General features: G+C 41.1%; 1 protein-coding gene across 8 annotated transcripts in view; it reads left to right on the top strand.

Annotated features, from left to right (window-relative positions):
* Ryr2 (ryanodine receptor 2) overlaps window positions 1-18313 on the top strand; it is a 600588-nt gene that overhangs the window by 370366 nt on the left and 211909 nt on the right. For 7 of the 8 annotated variants that reach the window (XM_031357976.1, XM_031357968.1, XM_031357974.1 and 4 more), the window contains 3 exons: window positions 2924-3007; window positions 7585-7744; window positions 9987-10134. In XM_031357976.1, the coding sequence (XP_031213836.1) occupies window positions 2924-3007; window positions 7585-7744; window positions 9987-10134 (392 nt within the window). Of the gene's footprint in view, window positions 1-2923; window positions 3008-7584; window positions 7765-9986; window positions 10135-18313 lie in introns of those variants that run through there. The other variant, XM_031357975.1, reaches the window with a different exon arrangement.

Below are 18313 nucleotides of genomic sequence, written 5' to 3'. Positions count from 1 at the left end.
CACACACACACACACACACACACACACACACTCACACTTAAACACATACATACAACACACATACACATGCATACAGAGACAGTTGGACAGAGATACAAACAGATTTACCTATATACAGAGAGACAGATAGACCCATACACACAAACACATAGGGGTAGACAGAAAGAGGCATAGAAATATCCATATACAGATATGGAGGAAATATTAAGATACAGAGAGAAAGAGACATGGACAGAGAGACACACACTGGTTTGAGTATATATGTAGTTGGAACGGGCTAGCCCACAGAATCAAACAGCAGCGAGTCTAATGGATTCTTCCTGAAACACAGTTCTTGCCTGGGGAAGGGGAGTGGTCAGTCTTGAGCTTTCCCATGGTCCAAAGTCAGTCTATTTAAATGATGTTCTCAATCAAAAAAACACCTTTGTGGAATGATGTGGAATAATGTTTGACCAAATACCTGCATAATGTGACTCACTGGAGTTAACACATAAAGCTAATAATGAGTCAATACACAAGAGACGTTTACTGACCTTAGAGTAGATGTCAAACTTGCCCAGGCTTCCTTTGATCTCTAACCTACAAATGTTCATCTTGTCCAGTCAGCTCTGCTCTCCCCACCACACATATCCACAGACTGTGCTGTGCTGTCTGCCTGGAGTATTTTCTTCCTTATCTAACCCTTTATGCCAACGCAGCCTTATTTTTGAGGTATTAGTTATTCTTATTATGATAAATCTCAAAGATATTTATAAAAAATGTAGCTGGCCATAGTTTAAATTTTATCTGGTTTTACTGAAATTCTTTGTAAGCACTTTTTTGCTCTCACTCTGAGAGCTGCAGGAGCTCTGTACCTTGGAGCACGCCCTACCCACAGTGCTAACCTGGTGGATCCTCACTGTCCTGTGATGTGATGGTCTGTCTGCTCTCTGTGTGATATGAAGCCACACTTTCTCTAGGAAGTGTTTGCTGGAAGAAGATTAAAAGGCTGCATGAATCTCCACTGAGAAGGTCACAGCACAGTCTGCAGAAGCCATTGGCTCTCTTTAGAGCCCATAGGAAAGGGCTGGAGAGATGGCACGGTAATTATGTATACATACTTCTCTCTTAGAAGATCCACAACCTCCTGTAAATCCAGTTCTAGGTACTGCACTTATGTGGAAAACCCATACATAGACACGCAGTTAAAACAAAATAAAATTATAAAGAATAAAGACCATAGGAAGATGGCATATACCAACTGAATTTTCCACAGGTTAGGAACTTGGAATCATCATCGATGTGACGTCAGCATAGGCTCACAGGCCCTACCTTTGCAAAGGCTAATGTTGAGGTGCCAATTTTCCTTGATAGGAGCACAAGAGCTATTAAAATTCGTATAGGATGTACATCCACACATGCACCGGCTTAGGAATTATGCTATAAGCAGATTTCTTGGTGGATATGTATTCACAGGCTGATTACCTAAATTTAAAATAAACCCAAACATTATTGTCTAAGCTGGCTTTGGCATTCCCAGTTGATAGTTTCCTAGCCCTCTGCATATTAAATTGATCCTAAGGCCTGGATCATAAGTTTCTATTGTCCACTGCACAGGCCTCAGCACTTAGGCACTTAACAAATACTTACTGAATGATTGAACAGAGGACAATGGTTAACACGCTTTCTGATTCAGGACACTGTTATTGAATAAATACAACTTGGATTCACTCCATTTGACAATTTTCTGTTCTACTGTTGCTGGTTATGTCTTGTTTTAATCATTAAATTATTTATTTTATTAATAATATTTCTCCACTTACCCATCCATCCATGCAATTATATCTAGATGACTAGATAAAATACATGGGCAGACATCATGTATGTGTATGTCTAAGAAAGATAGATGGATTGGGCAGTTATGGGTTCTAGTAAGTACTAAGTGTATTCATGGTAACATTGTTTGAAACAAAAAAGGTAAGTCACCTTGAAAAACTATTAAAAAGAAATATGTTAAGACATTTTGATAGTTCCAACAATAACACCAAATAACCCAGTTCAGTGGTGAAATGGCTCAGCAGTTAAAAGCACTTGCTACCAAACCAGACAAATGGAATTTGATCCCCAGGACCTACACAGTGGAAGGAGAAAACTGACTTCCACAAGTTTTTTTTTTTTTTTTACTGACTTCTACTCGTGTGTATGTCCCTCTAAGCAAGCAAGCAAACAAACAAAATATTTAAAAGAAACGAATAGGTCTGGAGAGATAGTTCAGCAGTTAAGAGAGATAAGTGCTTTTGCAGAGGATCCAGGTTCAGTTCTAAGCATCCATATGGTGAATTACAATCATTCGTAACTCCACTTCCAGGAAATCTGATATCTTCTCTGACCTCCACAGTCACCAGACATGCACATAGTACACATACATACACTAAGACAAATCATTTATACATACAAAATAAATCTTAAAAAATGTAAAGTACAATAAATAAGTCTCTTTGGGGATTTAAAAGTAATCAGCTTTATGGGAGAGAGCAATACCAGGAAGGTTGTAGTAGAATATGGAAATATCACCTTACAGAGAAATAGCTCCTGCATGTACTCATTGGGGTCAACAGTAGAACATAGTAGTGCTTGCCAGGTATCTGATTTGCCATCTGAAGAGACATCCATTTAGAGACAGAGCCAGAGCTTTAATAAAAGGCTAGGGGGTGGGTTCAGCTTTCCACTGCTAAGGGTTTGAGCCATTCCACTGTTCATTGTCTTTCCCTTTCCCTGGAAGTAAACTGGTGGATATGAGTTTCCTTTATCTTTGGAAGGAGAGCTTTGCACTCTTCTTGCAAGGTGGATGATGGGGTGTAACTCTCGCATGGTCTTAGGCTGGCTACTTCCGGATGTAGGGCCTTGGTTCTTCAGGCTCATCTCTGTTGTTGTTGCTTTCCAGGACTTTGTTGGCATTGGGATGTCATGTGGGTATAGCGGATGAACACGCTGAAGAGAAGGTGAAGAAAATGAAGCTGCCGAAGAAGTAAGTTGAATGGTTTGCCTGTACCTGGTAACTGATGTATATCTTCAAGACACTAGAATGAACCTTGGAGGAGACAGATGGACCCATGCTTTTGGCTAAGCAGTGCAGATTTCAAAGTTTAAATAGGCGGAAGAGACAGTGTAGTCAAAACACTTGCCTTCAAGTGTGTAGTGAGGAGTATAGATTACTACGGATTCTCCTAAATACCCAGGCATGATGACCTTCCTTGTAGTTTCAGCCTAAGAAGGTGGAGACAGTGTCCCTTGAACAAGCTGGTTACTGAGACTTGTCATATGGGTAGTGAACTCTTATTTTTATTGAGAGACCCTGTCTCACTCAGTGAGCAAAAGGAATGATTCTGAGCATCAGTCTTGGGTGTCCACATGCTTACAACCAAATGTTCATGTGTACACGCACAAGTGGTGTCTGTGCACATACAGAAACATGAGTGTGTGGGTGTGTGTGTGTGTGGGTGCAGGTCATGCATGGTTACAGGACAACCTTTCCACCTCATCTCTCTGCTACCGCATACCTCAGGCCAGCTAGAAACCCTTCCTCTCTATGTCTTATCTCCCAGTAGGGAACACTGGGATCACAGATGCTTACCCTCTATACCTGGCTTTCACCAGGTTCTAGGGGATTCTGAACTTGGGTCATGGGGCTTGCACTCTTGCCCACTGAGCTACTTCCCCAGCCCCTTGAGACACCCTTTACTTCTTTTCTGTGTATCTCATGGAAATAGATCTATAGTGTTTAGACATCCAAGTCACAATCTACTGGGAATTGTTGTTTCCGTTTTCCCTTAAAATGTCACCTCCAATCCATCTGCACACACACTGCATTGTGTCCTTTGCCCTCTCTTTGAAAAGGTACTGTCAACCAAGCGTTCTTAATGATCAGTCTTTCTCTCTTGAAATGGTCCTTTGTCTTGACTCAAGATTGCCAAGGAGAAAAGGAAAATCCCCAAGCAAAAAAAGGAACCAAAGTGGGGGGCACTTCACCACATTGATATTTATTTTAAAACAAACAAAAATAAGTGAAATAATAGAAGAAATATATGCCTTGACATTCCCAATTCTAATTTCTGTTTCAAATTAATTCTGCTCTAGTTGTTTTCTGGAAAGTGTCGTTTTGAGTATTCTCTATACCCTTTCCACGAAAATGTCAGCCAAGCATTCATTTCTAGATACACTCTCAGCAAGACATGCTGTTCGTATCTCCACTGTGCAGTCATCTGGAGTGTCCCTATTTGTTTCAAGACTTGGAAGGGCCAATTTGCTCCTCAAATTTAAACCTAATACCCACTTAACCCAGACTTCATTTTCTCATGTTTACTATGTATTGTTTATCACACAGTGCTTTCTCAGCTTCATTTAACTTGATTCATACTAAGCAGGGTGAGGGTGGCCGGGAAACACAGGGACTCGCTGAATGGTGGTGGTGGTCTGCCATGCTTTGGCTGCAACACTTTAGTCTTAGTCATTTAAAATACCCCCTTAGCAAGCCTATGGGTCCTTTGGGAATAGAGTATAAAACTGGTCTGCCACTTTATGGGACCCCCATCTGCTCATCCAAGTGATATTAAGGTTTTTGTTGTTTTATGTCTTCAGGAATTTGATACGGGTAGAAGGGCAGGTCAGCAGGATTTGTCTGGTTTAGTTTGTTCTCCTTTTCACGAGTCTTTTAAAAAGAACCTCTACTTTAAAGAAAACCAATGCCCAGACTGTAATTTTTATCTTATTTTATTAGATTTTATACATGTCAAAATAAAACTAGAAGATAATAATTACAAAAGACTGTTGGTTCTTTGTCAAGTGAATGAATTGGACTTCTATATGTTATTAGTTACATATTATGTATATAATGCACACACACACACCTACCTACCTAATGAGCTAATTTTATAAAGTTATTGTCACAGGGAGTAGGCTTGTTGAGAGGGTGTACTAAAAGTTACTGTTTAACAAATATATGAAGGGGGAGATGGATATAGGAACTGATTCTGTTAGGACTTTTCCAGAAAGTTCTAGAAGGTGGTATGCATTGTACAGATAGGTCTGTTATTGAAAAGCTATACAGGTTTTACTTTGCAAGAATTGTTACAAGAATTAGAATTATTTATTTATTGCCTGTGAATTTTCAGGAATCAATCTGAAGCTTTACTTCAAGCTATCTAGCTTCCAAGATTAACATCAATTTCCTTTTATTGAAAAATCTGAACTCTTTGTTTTTTCAAGATAGTACTTCATGTGAATCATTGGTTGATGGTTGTGTACTTTATCAAATAGCATTAGTATGATGAAATTGGTGTTTTTAACCAAAGTACATTTATGTTTCTTTAAAACACACATTTTGATTTAATGATTTAGCATGTGTGTGTGTTCATATATGTGACTGTGGCCATGCATCTGCTAAAGCATCCATGTAGAGGTCAAAAGACATCCTCAGGTTCTCTGCCTTGTTTGAGGCAAGGTCTCTCTTGTTGTCTACCACTGTGTGCACCTGATTAGCTGGTGCTTCTGTTCTTCCTTTACTTAGGAGTGCTAGGATTGCAGACATGGTACTACTGTATCCAGTTTATTATTGGTTTTAGGGATCCAAACTTAGGTCCTTACTCTTGCACGGCAAGTACTTTAAGTTAGTCCCTGAAATTGATTCCTAGTTTCTTTCTTAGGATGACTACAGATAGAAAAATGGTTTTAGAAATGTCTAGCTCCCTGTGAAGCATGTATTATGTCAGCAGTCTCAGATCCAGCCCATTGAATGTATGACTTTCAAAGACACCTGCATTATCTTCACTGCATGAGATAATGTGAAGTTAACAAGCAAATTAACAAGAAGTTAACAAGAGTTAGGATGAGATTATTAGTTATTCAAACAAACTTAGTTTAGATGAGATTATTAGTTATTCAAATAAACTTAGTTTAGATGAGATTATTAGTTATTCAAACAAACTCCTTTAAAGCTACCTTTCTTTATTCCTTGCACAGGGTGATAGAAACTCAGGTGAAATAAACTATAGTTTATAGTCTGGGATGATGGCTCAGTTGGTAAACTCCTTGCCTTGCACACATGAGGAACTGAGTTTGATTTCCTGGAACCCATGTTTAAAAGGCTAGGCAAGGTAGTGCACACTTATAAACACAGACCTGGGTCAACTGAGACAGGTGGATTCCTGGGGCCTTTCTGGTCATCCTGGCCCAGTCTTCTTAGTGAGTTCCCAGCCAGTAAGAGATGCGGTGTCAGAAAACAAGGAGCATGACATCTGAGTAATGACATCTATCCTTCACACATGTATATGCACATAACTATGCATACGTACATGTACACACACACACATACAGAGTCTATACCTGAAAATGTGTGTCAACTAGTTTTCACTCTACTTCAATTTAACAAACATAAGCACAGCTTCATGCTTTTCACCGAGATCATCCACAGATCAATTTGGGGAGAAACTTTGTCTAGGAAGAGGACTAAAAATGTCAGTATTATCTGGTTTCACAGGAATAGAACTTGTCTGTAATGTTTAATTAAGAAGGCATCCCTCCCTCCTCCCAACCATCTAAAGAGCCTCCTCAGTACTGTTACATGTGGCAGGAAAGCTTTCTGTTAGTTTCATTTGCCCAGAGCCATCATTTTCTCTTTGAGGATGGCCTGCATGAGTGTTGGCTTTAGTCAGTGATTTATAGATTGATCTTTAAATCTTTATTATCTGTGTGCCCTTGCTGATAGCTACTTAGGCCTAGGCCCCTCAGTGCCCACTTAAAAACTGGGTATGCTGGAGTATTCGTGTAACCCCAGTAGTGAGGAGGTAGAGAGATAGTTGAGTATCTGGGAGCTCACTGGCCAGCCAGACCAGATGTAGTAGGTCTACTGAGAAAAGTTGTCTCAAAAAACAAGATGGAGATAGATGGAGACACTTGACATCACTGTAGGCCTCCACACACAGGAGCACATAGCACATATATGTACACACACACACACAGCAAAAGTTAAGAAAAACAATATTAGGGTTGGAGAAATGGCTCGACAGTTAAGGATACATAATGCTTTTATAGAAGGTCTGGATTTGGTTCCCAGCACCCATGTCAGGTAGCAAGTCCAGCTCCGGGGGATCAGATGCTCTCTCCTGGTCTCTATTGTTACTTGTGCATTCTCTTTCTCTCTCTCTCCTTCTCCCCTTCCCTCTCTCTTCTCCTTCCTCTCTAAATCTTAAAACAATATGTGAAGACAAAGCCCTTAAGTATTGTTTATTTTAAATAATCAATACTTTTGAGCCCCCAAGCCTCAACTATTAAGCGCATACAGCTGTAGGTCCTTTGTGCCTTTCACAGATAGGTAAATGGTCTCTTTTTACATTTTGCTGGCATATAAACAGAAGCAGAAGGATCCTGTGGCTTTTCCTAGCTACCCAGGCAGCAACTGAAGCAAAAGGGGCTCAAGTTTACTGACTGCTCTATAGGTCTGATCACCACAGTCTTCAGCAGAACAATTGGGATTGGATGGACCAGGACAGGACTGTCACAGGATTTAACAAAAAAGAGCAATTTAAAGTTTCTCTGTTTCCTTTGCAGTTACCAGCTGACCAGTGGATACAAGCCTGCCCCAATGGATCTGAGCTTTATAAAACTAACTCCATCTCAGGAAGCAATGGTGGACAAGTTGGCTGAAAATGCTCACAATGTATGGGCCCGGGACCGGATCCGACAAGGCTGGACTTATGGCATCCAGCAGGTACCCAGGAGTCTTTAAGTGTAGGTGGTCATTGTTTCCAACCAAAGACGTGAGTCATGGCTTTTTACAGATATCTTATGTAGATACTCCTATTGTGTGCTTATCCATCTGGACAAAGTGTCTCTATACCACTAGACTGCTGAAGTAGCTCTGTAGATACAGTAGTTGTGCTTCCCTCTCAAGCTTCCCCACCTGAGCTGCACCCCACCACCCAGGTAAAGGTAGACTGGGAAAACCAACTCCACAAGGTCGGCCTCTGACTTCCACTTACGTACTGTGGCATGCAGTGCCCTGCCTCCAACCATATATACAACAATAATAATTACATTAAAAAAAGAAACTAGGTAACTATAACTCTGTTTGGCATCATGACAGCTTGTGCTAACTGAGCTATGACTCCTCGCTTGCGCCAAGGGGGTCATATTACAAGAGTGGTTTGTAGTATGGTTTTGGGCGTTCGCTTCCTTGAGAGGGTTTAGAAGGGACTTTTGAGATACAAAGACTGAACTAAAGTAATAATAAATAGATCTACAGTTCCTGAGCCCAACCCCGAGCATCAGAATTCCATTTAGGATTTTGTTCTGTGTTGTTTTTCAGAGTAGTAAGATGATGTATTACATGTTACAGAATACCCACAGGGGGCAGTAGACTGTAAATTACTTTTCCAGTGCAATCTGGGTATGACAACACCAGAAGAATAAGTAGAGTCTGTGAATAGCCTTGCATCTATTAAGGGCACCAAATGAGTTTTTGTTCAATGTAGGAGGAAGACAAGTGTTCACAATTTTCTAGATTTTGAGTTGAGTATTTATTAGTGGTCATGGATTATTTCCTGAATAGGACTCATGGGAGTAGCTGGAGAGGTGGAGGCAGCAGCACAGAGGGTGAAAGTGAAATTTAGCTTCACCTATTAACCATATCTTAATCTGTCTTCCCACTAAAATTCTATGTACTACTGTTGCCCTCATTAACAAAATATCTGATTTCATTGTGTAATGCAAAAGGCAACAGCAGTACCTGGCAAGTGACAAATTCCACAACCATTTTTTATTAGATGCTGCCACCAAGCTTAGAGTTTCGTAGTTACCATGTGTAATTCACAACATTTCCACCAAAGAAGAGAGTCTCATTCCCACTTCACATATAGTAGGCACAGAACCATAGGGAGAAGAGTTTGCCCAATGCTGTCCAGCCAGCAGATCACAGAACAGGACCAGGCTCAAGTCTTCTGACACCAGCCAAAGATCTTCACTTTCTTCTTAGGATGTCTCTTGATAGCTCATGGTGGAATACCTATACTAGAAGATTTTCAGGGGAAAATGGATAATTGCTCAAAGATTTAGAATGTGTTTTCATATAAGGACTAAAAGTTTTCATTTTCTTTTGATGACATTTTCTGGTTCAGCAGTAGGCTGTGAACTCTTGGAGAGAGTTGGCTACTAGTTTCCTTCCATGTTTGTTCTCTCACAGTTGGTCTAAAACACATGTGTGCACAGAAACCAGGGGAACTCTGTCAGCAGGCAGACTTTGCTAATGCCAGTCCAGAGACTATGACTCTAAGTGGCTCCCAGGGTTCTAGATTGGGAAGCCGAGATGGAAGAACTCAGCCCCAGGTCAGAAGTGAGGGGGACAGGCTGTAGAGTTTGAGGCTGTGTTGTGGGAAAGGCCCATGCAGTGTTGCTTGTTTTGAGAGAGAGAGTAGCTTTGGAATGTCACTGTTCCCCCTAAACAACCCATGCGACTTGTTTCCAGATAGCAGTGGATGGTCAGGCATTCATTATAAACCATGGGAGGAAGGAGAGAAAGAAGAGACAAAACAGAATTCATTGTGCCTGTCTAGTTTTAGCTTGTTTTTTTTTTTCCAATGTGTTTGAGATAAGGTCTCACTGTGCAGACAAAGATAACATTGAACTTGAAGTCCTCATGCTTTAACTTCCCAAGTCCTGAGATTACGCATGTGTCTCCAAACTTAGATTTTTTTTCCTTCAGTGTGTGTATGTGTGTGTGTGTGTGTGTGTGTGTGTGTGTGTGTGTGTGTGAGGGGGAGGGTGCTTCACCACCTCACAGTTCCTCCTAAGCCAAGATAGAGTAGAAACTGCTGGTGCCTCCTTAAATCTGGAGACTTTGGCTGCAGGGTTGTAGCACTGCAGCAGAGTGCCTGCCACACTTGTGCCAAGCCTTACCCTCCATCCCAAGCACTGCTGCATGGCTCAGATGACTGAAAACCTTCTCCCCGATACAGGATGTGAAGAATAGAAGAAACCCTCGTCTTGTCCCCTATACTCTTCTGGACGACAGAACCAAGAAGTCCAACAAAGACAGTCTCCGAGAGGCAGTGCGCACGCTGCTGGGCTATGGCTACCACTTGGAAGCTCCTGATCAGGACCATGGTACTGGTTTTGCTCTGTCACCCTTGGTTGCAAAATCATGTAGTGGGTTTTCACAGCTAAAGGAATACATAGAAAGGGAGGGCACGAATGCCTCTTTTACTCCAGGTGTCCACTGGAGGCTGATGGTCCAGGTGGCTTCTTCCCCCTGAAGTATTAGATCTGTCTCTCAGTTGGGTAGCTCAGGGCTGTGCATCATCTCTGCAGGGCTCACCTTCCCATGTAGTCAATTGTTACACTGCTCGGCATTTCTTTCTTTTATGTGCAATCCGTCAGTTTAATTTTAATCAAATGACAATTAAATTTAAAGATCAATTGTGGGAGATTGACCTTTTAACAATAGTTCACCCATGTATGAACATGGTATCCTACATTCTTTCTTGTTAGTTTCTCTCAGTGATTTTTTTTTGTTAGAATAAAGGCTATATACATTATTTCTTACAGTAGTTTAATACTGTTGTAGGTGAAACTAGTTTCGATTTAACTTTATTTAGTAGGGTGTTCTGTAATGTAAGATACAGTTATTATTTGTAGGTTGAATTTGCATTCTTTGATCTGTGTGTGTGTGCGTGTGTATTCTGTTTATCTTTATAAATGTCATAAAGTTCTTTCTATATAAACAAATCAAAGCCCAATAGTTTTCCTTTTACAGTAATTGTGTTTTCCTTTTTGAATTCTGAGTGTGTGAGGCATTCATAACAATGTGTAACAGAAGTGGAGAGAGACTTAGCTCAGCTTAGTCTCAGTGTAAGGGAATCATTTTAACCTTTCGTTGCCAGGCATGGTATTAACAAGAGATATGATTTTGTTTGGGTATGTTATTCTCCCATTCTAGGACCAAAACTCAGGACATTGTTCATTCTAGACAAAACTCTTTGTCCTTGGACTATTTCCCTGGATTAATTTATTTTCCTTCATTTTTTTTCTTTTTCTTTTTTTTTTTTAAAGTTGATTGACTTTGCTGCTTAACAATTTCGTAAATGTATATGTTTTTGGATTACTCTTGCCATCTTATCTCTCTACCCTGATTATTACCAATGCTCTCATCTCTCAGTTCCTGTTCTAGATTTATGACTTTTTACATGGTGACCTATTTAGTTTACCTAGGGCCATCTTTATGACAGTTGGGTTGGTGCTCTCCGTTAGAGCCTAGAGGGGCCATTAGGAGGTGCACAACTGTATGTGGAAGTCCCCCTTTCAGTAAAACTACTCATAGTAAATAGTTCAACAAAGAGGGATAGTGCTCCTGGGCTGCTTCTCCTCCAGCCATACCTGACTATTGACTGGCATATTCTTATGCAGACCCAGTGCTGAAAATGAATGGTGGATAAGGGCTTTCTAAGGCTCAGGAACATTGTGGAAGATAGGGGGTAGGCTGCAGAGTGAATCTTCTAGGCAGGAAACAGCCATTAGAGTTAGGGACTCTCAGTAGCTAAGGAAATCTTTTTAAAAATAAGTATCATTCATCACTTTGAACAGAACTCCTGGTTTCCTGAGAGAGTTTGCCGTGAATAGCTGTGAAGTGTTAAATATATATGTTTTTGTCCCTTGCAAAGAAGAGCATTTATTTTCTCCTTTATTCTTTTGACAATTTGTAACATATTGATATTCGAACACTAAACCAAATTTTTTATTTCTTGGACAGTTCTAGTTAGTCCTGATATATTATCTCCTTCTCCTGTGTACAGCTAAAGCTGTTTTCTAACAACCTGTTCAGAGTCTTCACATCCGTCTTCATAAGGAATGTTGGTGTAGGAGTCTCCTGTAGTTTCCTTGTGTTTTAATAGACTCTAAAGCTGGCTCCATCATGGAGAGTAGGGGTGCTCCTCCATTGTCTGCCTGTATTCTGGAGGAATCATCTGTTTTGTTTCTGCTTTCCCCTTTTTTTCATAGTTTTTACCATTTCTTTATTGACACTCTCTGAGCCTGGAGGTGTCCTTTAGGAGAAGAGTTTTATTGTGTTTACCAATAAATCCATTTGCATAACTGAACTAGCTGTATTTCCTGGCATAGAGTTGTCCATGTACCTCCATATTGTTTTAATGGCGATAGGATTTATTGCTAACATCATCTCACCCCTTCAGTTTGATGACTGTTGGGTTCTTGTTTTTGCTGGCACTGGAGATCCACATGACTCTGTATCTTTGTTTTAATGACTATCAGATTATTGCTAACAGCACCTCATCTCTTCAAATTGATGATTGCTCAGTTCTTGCTTTTACTGGCCTTGGAGATTGATTCTAAGGGCTGCAGCATGCTACCTCTGAGCTGTATTCCCTACACTTTGCCTCCTGGACTGTCTTGCTAGCTCTTGTACTTTTATTTAGCTTCTTTACATAGTTTTTTTTTTCTTTTCTTTTCTTTTCTTTTCTTTCCTTTTTTTCTTTTTCTCTTTCTTTCTTTCTTTCTTTCTTTTTTTTTTTTGTTTTTTTTTGGTTTTTTTTTTTGAGATAGGGTTTCTCTGTATAGCCCTGGCTGTCCTGGAACTCATTCTGTAGACCAGGCTGGCCTCGAACTCAGAAATCCGCCTGTCTCTGCCGCCCAAGTGCTGGGATTAGAGGCGTGAGCTACCACTGCCTGGCTACATAGTTTTCTTTACTTTCTTAAACTCTTTTGAAGTGTTCAGTTAGTGTTTCTTTAAGACCCAGCCTTTTGAGAGTCAAGTTCTGTTGTCTTTTTCCCTGTATATAATAATGTACTTTATGGTCTTTGCATACCTTCGAACTTTTGGGAGAAGGTGGACATTTTAAATAACATATTGTGGCCACTCTGGATTTAGTTGTCATGTCCATTGTAAGCATTTTCTTAAGGATTTTTCAGAGCTGATGTTCTAGAGTGTGTCTGTCACGTTGTAGAGTGAAGCCTTAGCTAGGGATAGACCAAGTCTTCCTTAAGTGCCTCTTCAGGAGAGGCTGCAGCTTCCTCTTGGGCCTGGCGTCTGACATCCTACAGAGGAGTTTGGAGTTTCACCTTAGAATTTGTTTGCTGCTTGCTCACAGCCTCAAGGTCTTTTATAGATAAGGCCAGATGGGAAATCTGCTCAGGTCTTTCCTGAATTATATGCACAGCCAGAAACATGAGCACAACTCTATAGATTTCTAGGAAAATGAGAGGTCCTCCACCACCCCCCATGCAACCTGCTGTGGTTAGCTCCTGCCCTGTGTCTCTCTCATATTGTTTGCTCAGCTGTTGTTTATTACAAAGTTACCGCTACCTTGAGCAGCTGTGAGGTGAAGGAATTGCCCCTGCTGGCTTTAACAGCTGTCCCTGTGGAGAAGAATATTTACATTGAGCTAACTTTTAAAACAGGTTGAATACAGACAAATTTGCAAGTGAGATTTAGGACCAGGAGGTAAAATCTTGACAGTTATCTCGGAATTGGCCTTTGGAGGCATTTCAGCCCTGTTTTGCCAGCTCCCAGAAAATTATGGGTAGCTGGTTTGTTTCTGTGCCTGAGGGGCTGTTGCTTTTCAGTGTATCTTGGAGCTGGAGAAAGGGCTCTGCGGATGGACATGGTAAAAATATCACTGAGTCCATGCTGTGGGGACTGTCGCCTTAGATTACTAATATGATTAGATTACTAAAACCAAGGCTATGTTTTGTAAAGCATGTACTGTAGGAGGGGTTGTCTCAGTGGGCCCATGCTGAGGTATTCCCCTCACCCTGACCCCGGTACCAGCCATAAGACAGGTGTAGTATAGAATAGAGTTTATTTGGGGGCATGGGAAGGGGAGTTGAGAAAGGAGTAGAGGTAGAGAAAGACAGGGGTCAGAGAAGGACAGAGAGAGAGGAGAGGAGAGGCCAGTCAGGAATACATGAAGGGGGAGGGGGAAGGGGAAAGAAGGAGAAAGGGGGAGGGGGTCAGAGAGTGAAAAGGGGCAGAGAGTCCCAAACAGTACCTTTTATAGCAAGCCAGGCCTACCTGACTGTTGCTAAGTAACTGTTGGGCAGAGACTAGAAGGAATGCTAACTGTTACTTCTCTGGACTTTGGAGGGATGAATGCTGCTAAGGTGCCCTTGATCAGTGGAGCAGAGGAGTTTTGAGCTTGCTTTATTCAAATGATGGCATCAGTAGCAAAGGATGTAAGACCCCCGAAGGGAGACCCTTACTCAAGTCTCGGGGTTGCCGCGCACCCAGGGAGACACTGAGACCGGACTTGCTGCAATCACACGAGGAAGTTTTATTACAAGCAAGACCGGACAAGAGCTCAGGCCAGCATGCTGGGGTCGAGACTCATATACCACGCAGGGAGTAGAGGAGTCCGACCACGGCCTGGGATTTTACAAGGCTTATAAAGGCATAAACCACAAACCGGGGGGAGAGAAAAAGAGGAAACGGGGTAAATTCCAAACCATAGATTCATCACCTAGCAAAGAGTCATGTATAGGTTTTTCCGGGCAACCTTCTAAGCCATTGTCACACTCCAGCCAGGGCGTTGTGACATTCCACAGAGGTGTTTTTTCAAGTTCCTGGAACAGTCACTCAGCCTAAGGGCGTGAAGTTCATGTCAGTCAAAGATTTCTCTGCTCTATAGGAGCATGCTTGACTCCATTTTGGGACTTAGTTAAGAATTTTTATTCTACATAGATAGAGGGAAGAATGTGAATAGATGAAAAAGATTCTAGAGAAACATTCATGGTCTCATGAAATGTAGAGACAGTTAATAGAGGCGCCAATCTGTGTGTGTGTGTGAGTGTGTGTGTGTGTGTGTGTGTGTGTGTGTGTGTGATAGCATCAGTAGCAAAGGATAGCGGGAAGAATGTGAATAGATGAGAAAGGTTCTAGAGAAATATTCATGGTCTCATGAAATGTAGAGACAGAGTTAATAGAGGCGCCAACCTGTGTGTGTATGTGTGTGTGTGTGTGTATGCACGAGTGCGTGCGTGTTTCCAGAAAGCTCAGCAGAATAGGGAACTGGTTTAGAGTTGGGGCTAACAAAGCAGGTAGGGAGATAGATCATGAGGCAAGACAATGTAGAACGCTGTATAGTTCTGGAAGGAAAGAAGGAACTGGGACCAGTGAGACATGTTCTTGCTTCTAAGACTCCTGACTTGAGTGCAGTATCTGGGCCCCACATGGTGGAAATGGTAGAAGGAGAGAACAGACTGCCACAGATTGTTCTGTGATCTCTGTGGTGGGTTCACAGAATAAAAGGGACTATATGGAACTGAAAAAAGAGAGGATAGCTGGTGATCCATATTGAGTTATCTCATAAGAATTTAGAGACTGAGCCATTAGCAGTTGGTTGAGAGCTAGTCTAACTGAACCAGAGAGCTTCAGGTTCAGTGTAGCATCCTGTGTCAGAGAATAAGGGAGTGACATCTGAGCTCTACGTGTATATGCACACTCCGGAATCCCCGTCATGTGCACATCTACATGTGAGTACATACAAATACACAGAGTAACAGTTGACAACTTTCTATCTTTCTGAAGTCACATAAGCGGTGATCAATGAGGCAAAGGTTGTGCTCTGTTGCTATAGGAGGTGAGATCATGTTTCTCATGTATGGCTACACCCTTGCACCTAATAATATGTCTCCCTCATAGTAGATTACACACAGCACATTACAAAAAGTAGGTACAAAGGATGAACTCACCCATGTGAGGTATCGTTTATGGGAGACATTGCTTTCTGAGTTAGAATCTGAACCAATCAAAATATTGGTAATTAGCAAACACAGTGAGACATTTTCATCCAGAGAATATGTATGGCATAATTGCACACAGAAAGGCCCGAGAGATGATTCTGTCCTTGGGCCAAATGTAGGGCACAGGTCAGGAGACAGCAGCCACTCATGACAGGCAAAAGTTGGAATATATTGAAACCCCAGCTAAGATTCGTGGAGATATTTGAGCAGAGAATACCAGCCCCAGAAGTTGTCATGAAGAAGCATCCTATGCCATCCCAGTTTACTGTAGAAATGTAACTATGGTAACAGAGAGAGGGGACAGATTGGTGGGGGAGGATGCTGGGAGGTGGAGGGACTACTTGGGAAGCCTTTGGGAAAAAATGTGATTTTTTTTCTAAAGTGGAGATTAAAAGGTGTGAAAGATTTTATCGTGTAACACCATATCAGTCTAGTGATTGGTTAGATACAATTAAAAGCATCAATTTGTGGCCAGAGAGGTAGCTCATGGGTAAAACACCTGCTGCAGAAAGCCTGAAGACCAGAGTTCAGTCTTGGGAACCCTTGTTAATATAGGAGAGAATTAGACTTGGCAAGCTGCCTTCTGACTTCCACATTCGCACTGTGGCACACATTACCCCCATGTTAACAGTAAATAATTTTTCTTTTAAAAAAAGGAACATTTGTTTGTAACTTACTCTTCTGCTGTGGCTTACATTTGATTAAGCTAAGTGCAGGAAAGGTTGCAAAAATCAAGCCTAACTTTGTGGAATTGGTTATGGCTCTTGATTTATTCCCCACTTTTCAGGAGAATGCTCACATATTCCGAATGAAACGCACATCAGTATTTGAGTTGTGGTACCTTAGAAGTATTGTTCTCAATGATGTATTAAAACATCTGAAATGGAATGTGTTTTTATTCATTACAAGATTTTTATTGAGATCTGAATTACTTTACTAAATGTAATGCCTGGAAGTTGAATGGGTGGCTGGTTCGGTACCAATTATTTTTAAAGTATGATATAAATACACCTGGCACATTCAAGATAATGTATAAAACTTTTAGAGACTAAGGCTGCCTTCCTTGCTGCTGGGTGTAATTTGTCATTTTCAAACATAGTTAGGTCTCACTGCCCTCTAGTGGTTGGTGGCCTCTAAGCCTGTGGTCTGGTGAAAAATTGGACATTAGAATATAACCCAAGACTTTAGCCTAGATCTTGTCCATCAAATAGCACATACCCACTCTTTGCCTGCTTTGTGGGTTCAGGGAACCCAGTCTTTGATCAGATCTATTGCCCAACTTTCTTGATTTGAGTCTCAATAGCCTTGATCATGTCCAGGAGAAAGGTACCCACTAAAGGGCTCATTATTTTTAATGTCAAGTATTCTATTTATTACTTCAATATAAACATCATTTGTCAAACTCACACAAGTTAGAACTACATACTGAGTGTCTATGAATCAAGCACAGTGTGTGGTTTTTCTACTTGGAAAGGAGATCTGTGTCTTTGATAGGGTTGTGACTCTTTTCGGGTCTGGTGCTTGAAGCTGGAGATCTGTTTCTCAAGCCAGCTCAGGAGGTGCTTAAGCTCATGTATTCAGTACTCCAACATATGCCAAATAAATTTCAGATTGTTTGTTTCCTTTCTTTAATCCCAGTTGGTCCAGATTTTCATTTTACCTGAAGTTTGTTTTTTTTTTTTTTTCATATCGAGCAGAATGCCAAATGGTTGTTTCTTTAAACCACAGCTATTTACCTTGAAATACAAAGTGAATTGTGAGCCACTTAGACATTTGCAGAAAGATCTTCAAACTGGTTAAATGAGGGATAAATTCATCTCCTTCAAAAGCTTGCATGATTGTTTCAGTGCATTGTAGCCAACCTTTGCTACTTTGTGTTCTTTATCCCCTCCCCCACCTCAGTTTCCCCTCTTAACACTAGATAGGAGAGAAGCAAGGGCATGGTGGAGAGAAGTTAGGAAAATCCCAGAATCTAATTTCTTTCCTTTTGTTTCTTCTTTGACTATGGCTGCTGACAAACCACAACCAACTTCCCTAAACTACCAATACCTGCCCCCAAGAGCCCTAGCATTTACATATTCTCTGAAAACTTCCCAGAATTCCAAGTGTCACCTGCCCCTAGAGCCCTAGCATTTATATACTGTCTGAAAAGTTCCCATAATTCCAAATATCAATTGCAGAAAACATCTGCAGCTGGCAAAAACATGACTCTGCTAGAGAATGAGGCAAGTCATGGTCAGCTGCTGTGGTCAGTCTGAAGCAGCCCCACATCCCTGCACCTGGGATTAAAACAAAAGCATTTTCATCTAATATTTCTGTGTTTTTAAAGAAACCAAAATTCCAAAATTGCCACTACAGTGCATAGCATGTTCATTCAAGTTCAGGGTGATCACCAACATGAACAACAGTATTAATTCAGCACCTAAGGCCAGGTAGAGCTGTGCCTGGACCAAGGGACCAGGAAGCTGCCACCATTGTTATCTCTGCTAGATTCTGTTTGGCTTAGGTTTTGGAGTTGAGGGTCAAATCAAGG

The sequence above is a fragment of the Mastomys coucha genome, unplaced genomic scaffold (genome assembly GCF_008632895.1).
Source record: "Mastomys coucha isolate ucsf_1 unplaced genomic scaffold, UCSF_Mcou_1 pScaffold7, whole genome shotgun sequence".
Classification (NCBI taxonomy): Eukaryota; Metazoa; Chordata; class Mammalia; order Rodentia; family Muridae; genus Mastomys; species Mastomys coucha.
Note: the sequence above shows the minus strand (reverse complement) of the source record. Positions and strands in the feature narration are given on the sequence as shown.